The sequence below is a fragment of the Capricornis sumatraensis genome, chromosome 9 (assembly GCF_032405125.1).
Source record: "Capricornis sumatraensis isolate serow.1 chromosome 9, serow.2, whole genome shotgun sequence".
Taxonomy (NCBI): domain Eukaryota; kingdom Metazoa; phylum Chordata; class Mammalia; order Artiodactyla; family Bovidae; genus Capricornis; species Capricornis sumatraensis.
The window spans coordinates 52,125,853-52,142,502 of record NC_091077.1 but is presented as its reverse complement, the minus strand read 5'-3'; the positions used below and the strand labels follow the sequence as shown (position 1 = coordinate 52,142,502).

At 46.8% G+C, this 16,650-nt stretch overlaps 2 protein-coding genes across 9 annotated transcripts in view; both read right to left on the bottom strand.

Annotated features, from left to right (window-relative positions):
- Positions 1-16,650, bottom strand: part of LOC138085891 (protocadherin gamma-C3) — a 138,269-nt gene that overhangs the window by 21,423 nt on the left and 100,196 nt on the right. The window contains exon 1 of one of the 8 annotated variants that reach the window (XM_068980495.1): positions 9,017-11,586. The exons of 6 other annotated variants lie outside the window; for them this stretch is intronic. In XM_068980495.1, coding sequence (XP_068836596.1) covers positions 9,017-11,449 — 2,433 coding nt within the window. In that variant the 5' untranslated portion in view covers positions 11,450-11,586. Of the gene's footprint in view, positions 1-9,016; positions 11,587-16,650 lie in introns of those variants that run through there. One more of the 8 variants, XM_068980502.1, reaches the window with a different exon arrangement.
- On the bottom strand, positions 1,344-3,881 carry PCDHGC4 (protocadherin gamma subfamily C, 4). The gene has a single exon (XM_068979963.1). The coding sequence runs from the start codon at positions 3,879-3,881 to the stop codon at positions 1,344-1,346; it is 2,538 nt and encodes an 845-aa protein (XP_068836064.1).

The window sequence follows — 16,650 nt, the reverse complement described above, 5'->3', positions numbered from 1 at the left end:
CTTATTTTGTGCTGCAGGTTGATTCAGTTCCCTTGGCAGCAAAGTTTGACAGCTCAGATGGCGCTCAACAGGGAAGACAAAGTGGTACAAAACTTCTCAGGGTTCTGTCCCAGCAACTTCCTGTGTAACTTCAGAAACTCCCACTATTTCACTTGAACCATCAAAATGTTGTCCTCCAGGAAGCAAAGCCCACATTACCCCCTCCCTACCCCATCCTGCCAAACACTGCCAGAGTGAAAGAAAAGATTTGTTAGGACCCTTCAGAGTCTTGCTTGGACTCTCCAGCAGTACTTTGAGGAATCTCAATGTCATTGATGGCTATAAGGATTCACTTTTTCTGAGATTTCACATGAGCTATGGAATGGGCATCACAGCTTGCGGTGGGGGATGAGAACACTTCTAGGACTGATCCAGGTCACCCGAGCAAGGTGAGTAGAATCTAGGCATGGCCTCTAGGCTTTATGGTTTCATCAATTCCGAAGAACTCTACTTAAAGACTCCCAGATTGGCGGTCTCCATGAATTCCTCAGCAGCAAGACAGGTTTTGATACTTAGTGATTTCACTTACTGCCTTCCCCACTCCCAAAGAGGTAATGTTCCTCTGCCCCAATCGACTGCATCTAGCTCTGATCCCAATGGGGACTTGATTGGGAGACCTGAAGACCTGGGACAAAAAGACCCCTGCTTCCACCTTGTTGCCTCTCTAATCCCTTGGCTCTTTCCTCTTATGTTTCAAGAGGGGCTTACCTGCTGGCTCAGTGGTAAAGAATCCACCTGCCAATGCAGGAGACGTGGATTCGATCCCTGGATTGGAAAGATCCCCTGGAGAAGGCAACCCACTTCAGTATTCTTGCCTGGGAAATCCCATGGACAGAGGAGCCTGGTGGGCTACAGTCCAGGGTTGCAGAGTCAGATGGAACTTAGTGACTGAACACCAAACAATGACATTTCAAGCAGAGAGTCCCTTTCGCAGTGGGTAAGGAAGTAGATGACACTGTGGAGCAAAGATATAAGTTTCCCTCAGCCCACTGGGGAATGGTAACCTAGAATTAAGGTATTCCAGACCCTGGCCCCTCACTCAGGAAGAGGAGAGAAAGTCACTACCTGGGTTTAGGTGCACCTCGTACACGAGAGCCTTCCATGTGCTCCACATTCCAGCAGCATGTTTCCACAACACCCCATCTCTTGATCACTCACTTTCATTTCTTACTCTCAGATAAGGGCATAATCCACCCCAAGTATTAATCTGTGAAAACTGCCTGGTTAATTCACAAAATGCTTCTAAAGCACATCATCTACCACACAGTTACCACTCACAGAAGTGGCAACATCACTACAGGCTCTTACAGAGAGACCAATATATTCTCTGGGACATGGCCCAGCCACATGCCTGCATCAGAATAACCCTCAAGCATTGGCTGAGCCTGCAAAGGTCTCACCTCTAGCCCATAGAGAAGATCAGAGGGTGGGCAGCTTGGGCGAACGGGTTCCCCTGCCATAGGTGCACTGGGTGACTTCACCATCATGAAGCTATCACTCCGAGTGGGTGCAGAAGCCAAGGGTGTACAGCCATGAGAGTGGCCGCCCACATCGACAAACTTGATAGGATCATCTGACCCTAGCTGGATTCGGAGGATCCCACTGGAAGGAGGAAGCCCCTCCCTCCTTCGAGACCGGGTGAGACAGGCACAGGTGCCAGCAGGAAAGCAGGTCATTCCACAGGCAGCCCCACGCAGGCACTTCGAGATGAGCGCCACGAATGAGCCAAAGGAAACAAAGCAAATTGCCACTAGAGATACAGCCAAGTAGAGGGTCAAGCGGGATTCTCCTTCCCTTGGAGCCGAAGACTCTCGAAGATCAGGAACAACTGGATGAGTGTCTTCTTCCAAGGACACCAGCAGAGTGACGGAAGTAGACAGTGGTGGGCTACCACTGTCCTTTACCACAATGACCAGCTTCTGCGGCGGGAGATCAGCTGGGATGGGAACAGCTGTCCGCACCTCCCCGGCATAGCGGGAGACTGCAAACAGGCTGGGGTCTGGGGCCTCCAGGAGCTGGTACGAAACCCAAGCATTGTAACCTGAGTCCAAGTCCACAGCGGTCACCTTTGTGACTAGGTGGCCAGCACCAACTGACGGAGGCAGTGCTTGGGGACATAAGGAACCAGGCCGAGCCCTAGGGCGCAGTACAGCTGGGGCATTGTCATTGAGGTCCAGCACAAACAGACGAACTGTCACAGTGCTACTAAGGGGTGGGTTGCCCCGATCCCGGGCTTGCACCTCAAACTGCAGTGTCTGTGTTTGCTCATAGTCAAAGGATCGAGTAGCATGAACAGCTCCCGTCTGGGGGTTCAGGGAGATGAAGGAGGATGCTGACACATCTCGATTTCTGGGCTCGAGGAGAGAGTAGGAGATAAGTGCATTCAAGCCAGAGTCGGGATCAGAGGCCGCAAGGGAGCAGAGCAGGTCCCCTGGGCGATTGTTCTCTGGAACAAACACCTCATGTGACCTCTGGAAGAAAGAGGGTGGGTTATCATTCACATCCGAAATGTTAAGGAAAATGGTCCTGTGGGTACTCAGAGGAGGGCTCCCGGCATCAGAAGCAGTGACCATGATATCATAGCTGGATTTGGCCTCTCGGTCCAAGGGCCCAGCAGTCACCAGGGAGAACTGATTCCTGAAGGCGGACTTGAGGGTGAAAGGCAAATGGTCGGGAATACGGAGGCTCACGTCCCCATTTGAACCTGAGTCAGGGTCCTGCACACTGATGAGTGCCACCACAGTGCCAGGCTCTGCACTCTCAGGGAGAGTTCCCAGCTCTGAGGTCACTGTGATGTGGGGGGCGTTGTCATTCACATCCAGGAGATCCACCCGAAGGCTGCAATGTTGCTCCATGGCTGGAGAGCCCCCATCTCGAGCCCGCACATCAAATTCATAGTAATTCTCGCTCTCAAAGTCTAGGGGTCCTTGAAGGGTAAGCTTTCCATTAGTGGGGTGCAGGCTGAAGAGGCTTCTCACACGATCAGGGGTGTGACCACTGAAAGAAAAGGTGACGTTACCACTGGGACCCAGGTCTGGGTCGGAGGCATTGAGCTGGATGAGCAGCATGCCGGCTGGCGCGCTCTCCAAGACGCTAATCCTATAGCTGGATTGCTGGAAGGCTGGGGCGTTGTCATTCACGTCCAGCACTGACACCCGCAGCTCTGCCGTGCCAGATCTTGGGGGGTTCCCGCCATCCACAGCAGTCAGCACTAAGCGGTAGTCTGACTGCTTTTCCCGATCCAAAGGTTTCTCCAGGAGCAACTCTGGGACCAGGCTGCCGTCGCTGCGCTTCTTTACATCTAGGGCAAAGTGTTCATTGGAGCTTAGTCTATAGCTGCTGATGGAGTTGCTCCCCACATCTGCATCCTGAGCCTTTTCCAAGGGGAAACGCTGTCCTGGAGGAGCTGCCTCCCCAATTTCCAAGTCCAGCTGCTGCCGAGGGAATCGGGGGGCGTGATCATTCACATCCACAATTTCTACCTCTGCTCGGTACATTTCCAAAGGCCCTTCTGTTACAAACTCCAGGGGCACAATACAGCTGGCACTGAGCCCACACAGTGCCTCTCGATCGATTGGATTCTTGATGAGCAGGGCACCGCTGTCCAAATCCACACGGAAGTGTCTTTGGTTCACCTCTCCAGCGACCTGCAGCCTGCGAGCTGCCAAGCTCTCGGTATCCAGCAGGAAATCTTGGGCGACATTCCCCACAAAAGTCCCTTCCTGTGACTCCTCTGGGACCGGGTATCGGATCTGCCCACCAACGTAACCCAGGTGGCAAAAAAGGAACAAAAGGGTAGCCCCCCGGCAGATTTGTACCCAGCCTCTCACCTTGCCGAGCATTGCTGCTGCCCGCTAGTTCTCTATCTGGTCCTGAGAAGCCCCAGAAGCTGACCCGCCCCAAACAGCCACAGCAGCTGGAGACACCTATCTCCCTTTCCCCACGCCAGCTCTGGCGCGGCTGGGCCGGCGCCGCAAGGGTTACGCGCCGTTTTTTGCTGGTGGCGGGGTAGATTTGTCTGCCTTCCTCCACCCGATTGGCAGACAGCGACTCCTGGGCTCAGCCAATAGGCTAAGCAGAGAACGTCCCAATAGCAGCAGGGTTAATGCGACGCAGTATTGGAAGAAGGGAAAAAAAAACAAAAAACAAAAACCCACCTATCTTTTCGCCTTCCTCCCGCTCAACAGCATTTTCCCCCCATGGGTTATTACCTCTATAGAGAGGCAGACAACATATATGTTTTTGTTTTCTAATTCACCAATCCCCACCCCATCTCACCCCGCCCCTTTTCGGCGGGGAAAACAGCGACAGCCTGAGAGCCCTAGCAACCTGCAGCCCAGAGTGAGTAGCCATTTGAGACTGGTCACTTTGTTCAAGCCAGTGTTGTCATCCACCAATATTCTAAAGGAGTAGCTTCTGCCTCATTCTGATTGTATTAGAGCAACAGCAAATTAGATAGCGCTGCTTTATACAAAAAACTCTGCCCCTTTGCAGATTATGCAGAAATATATCCATCTCTTTGCAGAAAAGGCTTACACATTAATGCAGCCTATTAAATTTATGCAGTACATATTTCTGTTGTAACAGAAGGCGCAGCAGAAACCAAACCTCTCTTACTCAGATAGTCACTGATGATATACTAAATTGCCATTCATTGATTTCAAGGACAGTATGGAAGGAATGAAGGAGAGGGGGAGAAGTCAGGAGAAGAAGATGTTCCAGATCAGTAAAGAATCAGCTTGTCTGGGAGATGCTAAGGACTAGCCAATGTTCACAGACTTAATAGCTTTCTTGAATGATTGAGATCAGCTACCAACAGCACCAGTGCCTACAAATCTCCTTTATTTGACACCATGGTATGCTTGATATGTTGTTAATTACCAACTGTGACTGTTTCAAAACAGCAAGTTTTTCACCGAGCCCTAGGGGGCCTTTTGGCAACGGAGACTTGATCTCACCCTCCCTGGAGCCTGGCTACCACCTTGCACAAATGCAGAGATTGTTCAAACTCACACTGTACTTACCTGCAAACTGTAACTGGAGTCACAAACACGCCAGAATACAAAGAGAAAAATCTATCCTGATTTGCATGTGAGATTTTAAAAAATTCATCTGAATCCTCACCTAGGCTGCCAATTATTGTTGGTGGTAGTGTTTAGTAAAGTCATATCTGACTTTTGGTGACTCCATGGCCTGCCAGGCTCCTCTGACCATGGGATTTCCAAAACCAGTAGCAAAACCAGAGGTTATCCTCCCAGGTGTTTTCCCAAGCCCTTGATCTTCAAGAATATCCTTTAGATGGTGAGGCCAGCAAACAACATTTTGGTCTCAAAGGGAGGTATCTGCTTTCTGTGTTCTTTCATCCCCAAACACCTAAACCTTCTCCCATGAGAATGACAGGTGTAAATCAGTCTGACTTATAAAGTGTTTATGCCAGGATTCACTATCTCAGTAGAATGACACCGTCTTGCCCCCAAGCTGCCAGTGGGGAGGGGTAAGGAGGATCATTCTTGACTCATTCCTCTTCCGTCTTCCCTTTATCATGTCAATGAATAAGTGCTGATAATTTCACTATAGTTACGTCCCTCCATCTCTACTTGTCACTGTGCTGGTTCAAGCATTTCTCAATCTTCTCAAATACTATAATAGCCTCCTAAATGTTCTAAATGTAATATAATAGCCCCATGTAATATAATAGCCCCATGTTACATTACAGGGCTTCCCCAGGTGGCTCAGTGGTAAAGAATCTGCCTGCAAATGCAGGAGACACGGGTTCAATCCCTGGGCCGGGAATATCCCCTGGGAGAGGAAATGGCAACTCACTCCAGTAATCTTGCCTGGAAAATCCCATGGACAGAGGAGCCTAGTGGGCTACAGTCCATGGGGTGGTGAAGAGTCAGACACGACTGAGTACATATGCAAATCTTCTTTAGTGTCCAGTCCCAACATCCCCAATCCATTATGATGACTTACTTCACCATTCTTGCCTGGACAATTCCATGGACAGAGGAGCCTAGCGGGGTACAGTTCATGGGGTTGCAAAGAGTCGAACATAACTGAGTAAGCACACACACACACATTTGTGGCTACCAGAATAATCACTCCAAAACAAACAAACAAAAACTCTGACGACATTATATCAGTTCAAAATTCTGCAATGACTATCATGGATATAGAATAAAATAAAAAATCCTTGGCATAGCCTGAAGGTAACTCAAGATTTAATTCCTGCCTACTCGCTTCACTTTATCTCCTGCAAAAGTTGTTTTACAAATACACTTTAAGGTTCAGCAATAATAAAAAAACTTTATCCCTCCACATACAATTTCCTGCAAGGGTCCCTCTCTACTCGCCTTTCCCCTTTATTATTCAATAAACTACTACTCAACTTTCATCCTCAGATCAAGCATCATCACCTGTATGAATTCTTCCTGATTTCCCCAGGCTGACTGGAGTGTTTCTTTTCCTTTGCTCCCATTGCTTCCTGTATTATATAGATTTCCCTTATCATTTTTGTGGGTGTGTGTACATGTCTGTCTCCTATGGTACTCCGTGTGCCATAGGAGCAGGGACTGTGCCTTTTCATCTTTTAAACTGTCTCGTACACTCACCAATACATGGTGAATTAGTGCTATTATCACTTGTTAGTTCAACAAGTATCTATTGAATGCTTGTACTTTATAAGTATTTTATATTGAGTATACATTTTATATACATTACTTTTCATTCTCACACAATTTTGGAAGAGTTTATATTTGAGAACACAAGCTCAGAAATGTTAGGAGACTTGTGTAAAGTCTATCAAGTGTAGTATTAGGGTCTCCCCACTTTCACCTCTGGTCTGTCTAGAAAGAAAGACAACCTCTTTCTGTAACATCTTAAATCATTTTCCTAACTGTGTCATCCCTGTAGCCATCAACTGACCCTTTTTGCTTGCTTTAATATCCAAGAACTGACCTCTTATAGATCTCAATCCCTTTTATTTGCAAGTTGACACCAAAACAAACATATCTATATTATTAATACTTGAACTGGAGGATCATAAAGCCCGAATCCTATATATCCTAGACTTGACCTTTTTATGCCAAGTGTGTGATTCTCCTATCTCTAGGTTTTTAAAACAGGGGTATTGAGCTACATAATTTATCCATTACACCATACAATTCACCCCTTTAAAATGTACAATTCAATGGTTTTTAGTATATTCACATATGCTAAAATGACGCAAACACCACAGTATTATAGGAAAATGTTTTCACCCCTAAAAGAAACACCACATACATTGCTGAGCTCTAAATTTTTAAAGAAATAGTTGCCCAGGGGCTAGTGGTTGAGGAAGATTTTTCTCCTTAGATGACTGAAATATCTCACATCTTCCCTACAGTGCTTTTCTAGACCTATTCTATATAATACTTTAAGGTTGAGAAATAACATTATAGAATTTTTTAAAGTTCAGTCTGGCAAAACAAGGCTGGCTGCTGGTTCTGTGAACTTCAAAATAACACTTCGTTTCAAAAACATGCTAATTGATGGACAGGCATATCTTAGGGCAACGCTTTTCAAATTTGCCTTCACACTGGAATCACTTGAGGACCTTCAAAAAATATCAATGCCTGTGTCCCATCCCAACAGACTGCTTTAATCCATCTGGGATGTGGCCTGGGCTTCAGGATTTTTAAAAGGTCCCTAGGTAATCCTGGAGTGCAACCACGTTTGAGAACATCATTCAAAGGAAAATGCCAGTTGTTTTCCAGTCTGACCAGAAAAGCAGCAGCTGCTTCTCTCTGGCTTTCATCCTTCCTTAGCCTTTCCATATATGCCTCTGCTTTGTCATCTTGAACTGTCTCCAGGTTAGTAGCTAAAGAATTTTTTGGAACTATGACACAACAAACACTGTGCATATATTGCATCATGCACTAATCTTACAAAACTCTTGCTACTTGTTTTCCACATACTAAAAATGGGGCTAGAAAATAGATTAACTTGGCCATGGACTCATGGATGGTAAGTGGTGGAGCTTCCTATGTCTAACTGCCAGACCCAAAGGTTGATAGCAATAATACACTTATTAGTAACAAAGTTATAGTTGTTCTCCCACAGGTGGAAGTATGTTTAAGCTGCACTCCAAAACAAAGGCCTGGACACTATCCTGAATAAATGAAAGCTTTATCTTTTTTCTCAGGGTATATAGGAATTAACACTTAGGGCAAAAAGAACTTTCATTTTTTACTTTATGTCCTTCTGAATTTATTTTCAAAGTAAATATTACTTTTACTTTTATAATGAATGGTGGTTACCTTTGGATTTGGGAATAAAATTAATTTTAATTTTTTCTTATATTTTTCCATATTTTCCAAATTTTCTATAATGCACATGTAAGTAATGTCCACATAATTTCCTGTAGTGTCCTTGAAATAAAATTTAAAGGACTCTAGAATTTTATTTCTTTCATAGAAAGCCATCTGAGAATGAGGAAGAGGATCTGTCCAATCAAAGGAAAATTATCAGCAAACCATTAGTTTTAATGTAGATGTGGCAATCATTTGAAAGATGGACAGATGAGGTAGTCTTTATACTCCTAGCAGCTGCTACTGGCTAGAGGTTTCCATTAACTTGTACTCAATGCAAATGATACCAAGCTAAGCTCTGAGTGCTGAGATGGTGAGTTAAAGCTTAATGGCCCTTTAGCAGGATTGGTTAGTTGCTATGGCAAGTGAATGCTGAGGGTGTGAATTGTGTCCACAGATGAGTGGATTAACTCCACACTGTGTGGGACCGCAAACCACACTCTAGCTGGGCCATCTCCCTCCCCCAAAAGGCACAACGTTTGATCTGCGAAAAGCCAAGTAAAAATGTGGATGCATCATTAGGAAAACGTCTTGATCACTGAGAACGAAGATGGCTACATACGTTCCTAGAAGTGATGCAGGAATCAAAAAGCATTCATATCATTCCAGGGTGACTTGCTAACCCTTACCTGTCCAGGAGGGGAGCTCTCTGCACCCAGCACTTGCCTATAGAACACTGGATCAAGGCTCCGCAGAGTGTTCTGGCGGCTGGCCAGGGGGCTGGCAGCGCCAGGTTTCTTCAGCAGTGGGTCACTGCGTCTCGAATCAGTGGTGAGGTATACCTGATGGTAAAGGTGTGGGGCCATCAGGCCTCCCCGCACAGCGTCTGCGTGCAGAGAGGGCCCTGGTGTTCGGTACAGGGAGCTCACAGGGGCTCGGTATAGGTCCCTGGATTGCTTCCATTTGTAAACTTTGAATATGATCACTCCTAATACTGTGACTGCGAACCCCACGGAGACCAGGATTAGAGAGAGAAGTAGATAAAAGGTGAGATTTTTATTCTGCTCCCTGGGGGCAGAGCCAGCAGGGAACTCAGCCAGGGCTTCAGGAGATTCCTCAGTTACTGACACAGTCAGGGTCGCAGTAGTGGACAGCGATGGCTCCCCATTGTCTCTGATCAATACCGTGAGAGTCTGCCTGGGCGAATCTGTATCCTGGACTGGGCGGGCAGTGGTGATTTGACCAGTGTGAAGTCCCACAGCAAAAAGGCTCTGGTTGGGGGCTCCCAAGAGGTTGTAGGAGAGCCAGGCGTTGTGCCCTGAATCTGGGTCCCAGCCCACCACCCGTGTGACCAGGTAGCCAGCAGCAGTACCTCGAGGCAACATCTCCACTGAGCTCTGGCCAGGCCGGGGGTATAGGACCTGGGGGGCATTGTCATTGCAGTCAGTGACAAACACATTCACACTGATGTTGGTAGCCAGGACAGGAGTGCCCCCATCGCTGATGTGAGCTGTTAACTCAAACTCACGGCGATCCTCATGATCCAGGGGCACTAAGGATGACACGACGCCACTGTCACGATTTATCGTAAAATAGCGACCCACTAGGCCTATTTCAGCTCCTTGCTCTAAGAGAAAGAAGGAAAGGCGAGCATTCTGCGGGGCGTCGGGGTCCCAGACACTTAGGTTTAGTATTGGAACCCCAGGTAGGTTATTTTCCTCAACGTAAACATTGTAAGAAGACTGGGAAGATTGTGGAGGGTTGTCGTTGATGTCGGACACTTGCACCCGCACTGTCGTGAGGGCTGAGAGGGAAGGGGTTCCCGCATCTCGAGCCGTGATGCTGAGGTTGTATTCTGGCACGGTCTCCCGATCCAGGGCTGCGCTGGTTTTCAAAGTGAAGTAATTCTTGAGGGAAGATATAAGGCTAAAAGGGAGACCTGGTGGAACCTCGCATGTCACCAGCCCGTTCTCCCCAGCATCCAGATCGGTCACACTGAGCAGAGCAATGACAGTTCCAAGAGGGGCGTCCTCGGGGACTGGGCTGTACACGGAGGTGACTGTGATCTCCGGGGCATTGTCATTTACGTCCACAACCTCTACCAAAACTTTACAGTGTGCTCCTTCGGGATTGGCGCCTTTGTCTTTGGCCTGTATGTAAATCTCATGGAGTTTGGCGTCTTCAAAGTCCAGCCGACCCTTGACTGTCAGCACCCCGGTAACAAGGTCCAAGGAGAATAGTTCCCGCACGCCAGCGCGGTTGTGGCTGCTGAAGGAGTAAATGATTTCGCCGTTGGGGCCTTCATCCAGATCCGTTGCACGGACTTGCACCACGCGAGTGCCTGGGGGTGCATCCTCCAGGACACGCGCCCGGTACAAGGACTGGTTGAAGGTGGGCGCATTGTCATTTGCGTCCAGCACAACGATTCGAATAGGAAGGCTGGCGGAGCGAGCCGGAGTTCCTCCGTCCAACGCCGTCAGCACCAGCTGGAGATCTGGTTCTCGCTCCCGGTCCAGGGAGCGCTCCAGAACCAGCTCCGCGTACTTAGTGCTGTCTTCCCGCGTCTGCACTCGAAGCGCAAAGTACTCGTTTCGGCTCAGCTCGTAGGTTTGTAAAGAGTTGCTTCCCACATCGGGATCATGCGCGCTCTCGAGCGGAAAGCGCGTTCCCGGCACCATGGCCTCGCTAATCTCCAATTTCATTTCCCGAGTAGGAAAAGAGGGATTGTTGTCGTTGATGTCTTGGATCACCACTTCCGCGCTGAACAACTCTAGCGGCCTCTCCACTACCAACTCCAGAGTTATGGTACAGGAGGGCAGGGTCCCACACAGCTCCTCTCGATCCAGGCGGTCGTTCACGAACATCTCTCCGGTCTCCCAGTTCACCTCAAAGAATCTTCGGCTAGCTCCGGACACCACCCGGAGCCTGCGAGCTGACAGGCTGCCGAGATCCAAGTCAAGGTCCCTGACCACGTTGCCCACCACGGAACCCTTCTCTCTTTCCTCCAGGATCTCATAGCGAATGACGGCGGCGGAAGCCTTGTGCAAGGCACCCAGAAGCAGCAAAACTCCCACCACTCTCCCGGTGCTTACCAGTCCGCCCCTCCAGGCCTCTGGGACCATCTCACTCAAAGACAGTTCTTCTTAGCAGGGTCCAGATCGTCCCGGCTTCTTTCCCGAGAAACTTTCAGCGGGTTAGCGCTCGGGCGCTGGGCTCCGAGTCGGACATGGCTTTCTGGATGCCGCTGATTTGCTCGCCGGCTGTTCAGTCTCGGCCTCATCCCCCGGCGCCGAGAGGGGACGGGCCGGGGCCAGATCTCCAGCGTCTCCATTGGCCGACAGCGGCACGCAGAGTCCCAGCCAATAACTGCACGAAAAATGCGCCAGCGCCGGACTCTCTGAGCGGGACAAGCACTAGCGCCGGGAACTTCTTTCCTTTGGCTTTCTTCCAGAGTTTACAGCCAGAGCTCCTTGGCAGAAGCTGCACATCCGAAACCCACCTTAGCTGGAAAGCCAACTACCAGGTGATGAAGCTGGCCTTCCTACAAGTCTAAAAGCCGAACAAAGGCCTGTTAAACATTGTAACCGCTATCTTTAATCTCTAAAACGGGGTTCAAACCTAACCAAAAAACAACACAACGTTACCTGGTCTACTGGAGGACTAGGTAAAACTCACCTAGCTGGACTCTACTAGTAGAGAGGCGTTTAGCTTTTTTTTTTTTTTGAGGTATTAATAACAATTTTAGTTTTCTTTCTTAACAAATGCGACTGTAGCATTCCGGTCAATTCCCCAGTAGAGAAAAATCTACAGGCGCTACCACCGTTTGGTTTAACTTTGTTTTGTGAAATTTAAAAACATAATTCAGGTATCTTTTTAAATTGAATGTTATTGCTTAGTTCTTATTTCTTCACAATGAGGGAGCAATGTGAAATTTTTCTATCCTATTTGTCCCAACAAGCATAATCTCAATCAGAAAGCATAATTTCTAAAGTTTTCCTTTACTTGATCAATCTGTTTCTCAAGATCATGAGGCATGCCACAAAAAGACGTTGCATTGCTAATAAAGGATAATATCCCCTCTTCACTATGCCCCCCCCAAAAAAAGAAAAATGACCAGGTTTTATTTACCACCTGGAACATTTATAAAATGATTGGGATATCCAAAATACAAAACCTTTAGCCAGGGAATAAAGAGTCTGAATTTTTCTGCATTTAAGATTGTAATCAAACAAAACAGTAATGACTAGGATAATGAATAAGACAGTCAACTATAAGTTAGAACCCAGTCATACATCCTTTGAAAACAAACTACCTTCTAAGGGTTCCTGTGTTCCTATCCTATTAAATCAATAAGGCAGATAAAATTCTGGCATCAGAGTAAGTCAATGATATATATCTCCCATAAAAAAGAACACAGTAATGTCATCTGCAGCATCAGGGATGCAACTAGAAATTTTCATAATAATTAAAGTAAGTCAGAGAAAGACAAATACCTTATGATGTCACTTATATGTGGAATCTACAATGCGGCACAAATGGGACTTTCCTGGTGGTCTAGTGGTTAAGACTCTGCACTCCCAATGCAAGGGACATGAGTTCGATCCCTGATTGGGGAACTAAGATCTTGCATATCAAATAAAAACCAATAAAAAATAAGGCATGAATGAACTTATCTACAAAGCAGAAACAGACTTGCAGACACAGAGAGCAGACTAGTAGTTGCCAAGGGGGAGGGAGGAGGGATAGAGACCATCTGGAGTTTGGGGTTGGTCTATGCAAACTACTACATTTAGAATGGATAAACAATAAGGTCCTATGTGTACAGCACAGGGAACTATATCCAATCTCCTGAGACAAACCATAACAGAAAAGAATATAAAAAAGAATGTATACGTGTAAAACTGAGTCACTCTGCTGTGCACAGAAATGAACACAACACGGCAAATCAACTATACTGCAATAAAAAACAAATGCATAGCCTTTGTATCTGGCTTCTTTCACTTAGCATAGTGTCAAACCCAACTCTTAACCACACCCTCAAAAAATGTTTTCTCTCCACCCTTCCTCATCTAATAAGGGCCACTTCTAGTCTAGTCAGAAATTCTCAGGTCACCCCGGAAGCCCCATCAGCAGTCACAGGATGGACAGCCAGCCAGCCATGGCGATCTTTGAGCAGCTGGACTACATCATCAATGAGCCTTCTCCCAAGCTGCACAACGGGCATGTTCACCCAGGACTTCCAGGAATTTGTAAATAAATGCCTGATTAAGAACCCAACCGAGCTAGCAGACCTGAAGATGCTCATGAACCACGCCTTCATCAAGCGGTCTGAGGTGGAAGATGTGGATTTTGCTGGCCGGTTGCCCGTAGAACACTGAGGCTGAACCAGTCCAGCAAGCCCACACAAACCGCCATGAGTCGATACTCCCACTACGGCTACCGCCACCCACCCAGCGCACCCTGGCCCACCACTCCTGCCACACTTTCCTTTGGGACACACATGTGGTCCTTGGATCCCCGGAGGCCAAGGCCACTGTGCTGTCTTCTCAGAACCTGTTTCCTTAGGTTTAAGGGTGTGTGTTGGGGGGAACAGGGAAAGAAAAAGGAAACATGCCCCCCCAAAATAAATTCTCAGGTCATTCTTGGGACTTCCCTGGTGGTCCAATGCTTGAGAATCTGTATTGCAACACAAGGGAAGTGGATTCAATCCCTAGCCCACTTGCCACAACTAGAGAACGCCCTCAGGGCTCAAGGAAGACACATGCAGCCAAAGTAAAAAAATAAAAACTAAATTCTCAGGTCATTCTTAACATCTTTCTCTATATTCCTACATTTAATTCATTACCAGTTCATGTCAATCCTTACTACTTCCAAACTATACTCTGAATCTATTGATTACTTTCCCCTTTACTGCTACCATCTTAAATACTGTCAGCTTCCCCTCCGGTCTTCTTACTTCCTCTTTCACTTTCCCTAAACTCCATTTTGCATGTGAAAACCTAAAGAATCTTTCAAAAATATCTATTAAATCTTTTCAAAAATATCTCCTTACTAAATACATTGCTTGGTACCAGGACTGGCTACATAATTTGCAGGACGAGTGCAGAATGAAAACAAGGGAACTCCTTGTTTAAAAATTACTACAGGGGGAAAGTGCAACTACCTGTTGAACCACCACTGACAGGAGGGTACTAGAACCCACCAAAAAAAGATACTGCACGTCCAAAGACAAGACGCTGCAGCCAGATGATAGGAGGGGCACAGTCACGATAAAATCAAATCCCATACCCCGTCAGTGGGTGACCCACAAATTGGAGAAAAATAATACCAAAGAAGTTCACCCACTGTTGTGTAGGTTCTGAACCCCATGTCAGGCTTCCCAGCCTGGGGATCCCCAGGGAATCTGGCTTTGAAGGCCAATGGGATTTGATTATAGGACTTTCACAGGACTGGGGGAAACACAGACTCCAATCTTGGAGGGCACAAACAAAATCTTGCATGCAACAAGACCCATAGGAGAGAAGCAGTGACTCCACAGGAGTCAGAACCAAAACTACCTGCTAGTGTTGGAGGGTCTCCTGTGGAGGCATGGACTGGCAGGGGCTCACCACGGGGTTGGGGGCACAGGCAGCATCAAGCTGGGAAGGTCCCCCTTGGCATAAACCCTCTTGGAGTTCACCATTAACCCAACCACAGAACCTGCAGACCCCAGGGCTGGGTCACCTCAGGCCAAACAACAATCAGCGAGAGAGTGCAACCCCATCCATCAGCAGATAATTGGATTAAAGCTTGACTGAGCAAAGCCCTGTCCGCCAGAGCAAGACCCCGTTTTTCCCATGGCCAGTCCCTCCCATCAGGAAGCTTACACAAGCCTCTTAGCATCATCCAGAGGGCAGACAGAAGAAGCAAGAAGAAGCACAGTCCCACAGCAACTAAAACAAAAGCCATATTACAGAAAGTTAATCACAATGGAAAAGCACAAAGTTATGTCCCAGATGAAGGGACAAGATGAAACCCCAGAAAAACTAAATAAAGTGGAGATACACAACCTTCCAGAAAAAGAACTCAGAATATTGTTAGTAAAGATGATTCAGGATCTTAGGAAAACAATGGAGATGTTTACCAAAGACCTACAAGAACTAAAGAGCAAATAAACAGAGATGAACAATACACTAGAAGGAATCAACAGCAGAATAACTGAGGCAGAAGAACGCATAAATGACCTAGAGAACAGGATGGTGGAAATCATTGCCATAGAACAGAATACAGAAAGCAGGATGAGAAGAAATGAAGACAGCCTAAGAGACTGCTGGGACAACATTAATCGTATCAACATTCACATTATAGGAGTCCCAGAAGGAGAAGAAAGAAAGGACCTGAGAAAACATTTGAAGAGAAAATAGCTGAAAACTTCCCTAACCTGGGAATTCGGCTTCCCTGATAGGTCAGTTGGTAAAGAATCCACCTGCAATGCAGGAGACCCAGGTTCATTTCCTGGGTCAGGAAGATCCCCTGTAGAAGGGATAGGCTACCCACTCCAGTATTCTTGGGCTTCCCTTGTGGCTCAGCTGATAAAGAATCCACCTGCAATGTGTGAGATCTGGGTTCAATCCCTGGGTTGGGAAGATCCCCTGGAGAAACGAAAAGCTACCCACTCGGTATTCTGGCCTGGAGAATTTCACACACTGTACAGTCCATGGGGTCACAAAGAGTTGGACATGACTGAGCGATTTTCAATTTCCCTAACATGGGAAAGGAAATAGTCAACCAAGTCCAGGAAGCACAGAAAATCCCAAGCAGTATAAACCCAAGGAGGAACACACCAAGACATACAGAAATCAAACTGACACAAATTAAAGACAAAGATAAAATATTAAAAGCAACAAGAAAAAAAAAGACAAATAACATACAAGGAAACTTCCATCAGGCTATCAGCTGATTTTTCAACAGAAATTCTACAAGCCAGAAGGGAATGGCATGATATATTGAAAGTAATGAAAGGGAAGAACCTACAACCAAGAACACATTAGCCAGCAAGACTCTCATTCACATATGATGGAGAAATAAAAATCTTTCCAGACAAGCAAAAGCTTAGAGAATTCAGCACCACCAAACCAGCTTTTACAATGAATGCTAACGGAACTTCTCTAGGCAGGAAACACAAAAGAAGGAAAAGACCTACAGAAAATAAACCCCAAACAATTAAGAAAACGGTAATAGGATCATACATATGGATAATTACCTTAAATGTAAATAGATTAAATGCACCAACCAAAAGACATAGACTGGCTGGTGGATGAAGACATGTGCATGTATGCACTTC

Bases quoted from the DNA above. Each gene is read 5' to 3' on its own strand.
- PCDHGC4 (XM_068979963.1), bottom strand. From the start codon at position 3,881: ATGCTCGGCAAGGTGAGAGGCTGGGTACAAATCTGCCGGGGGGCTACC.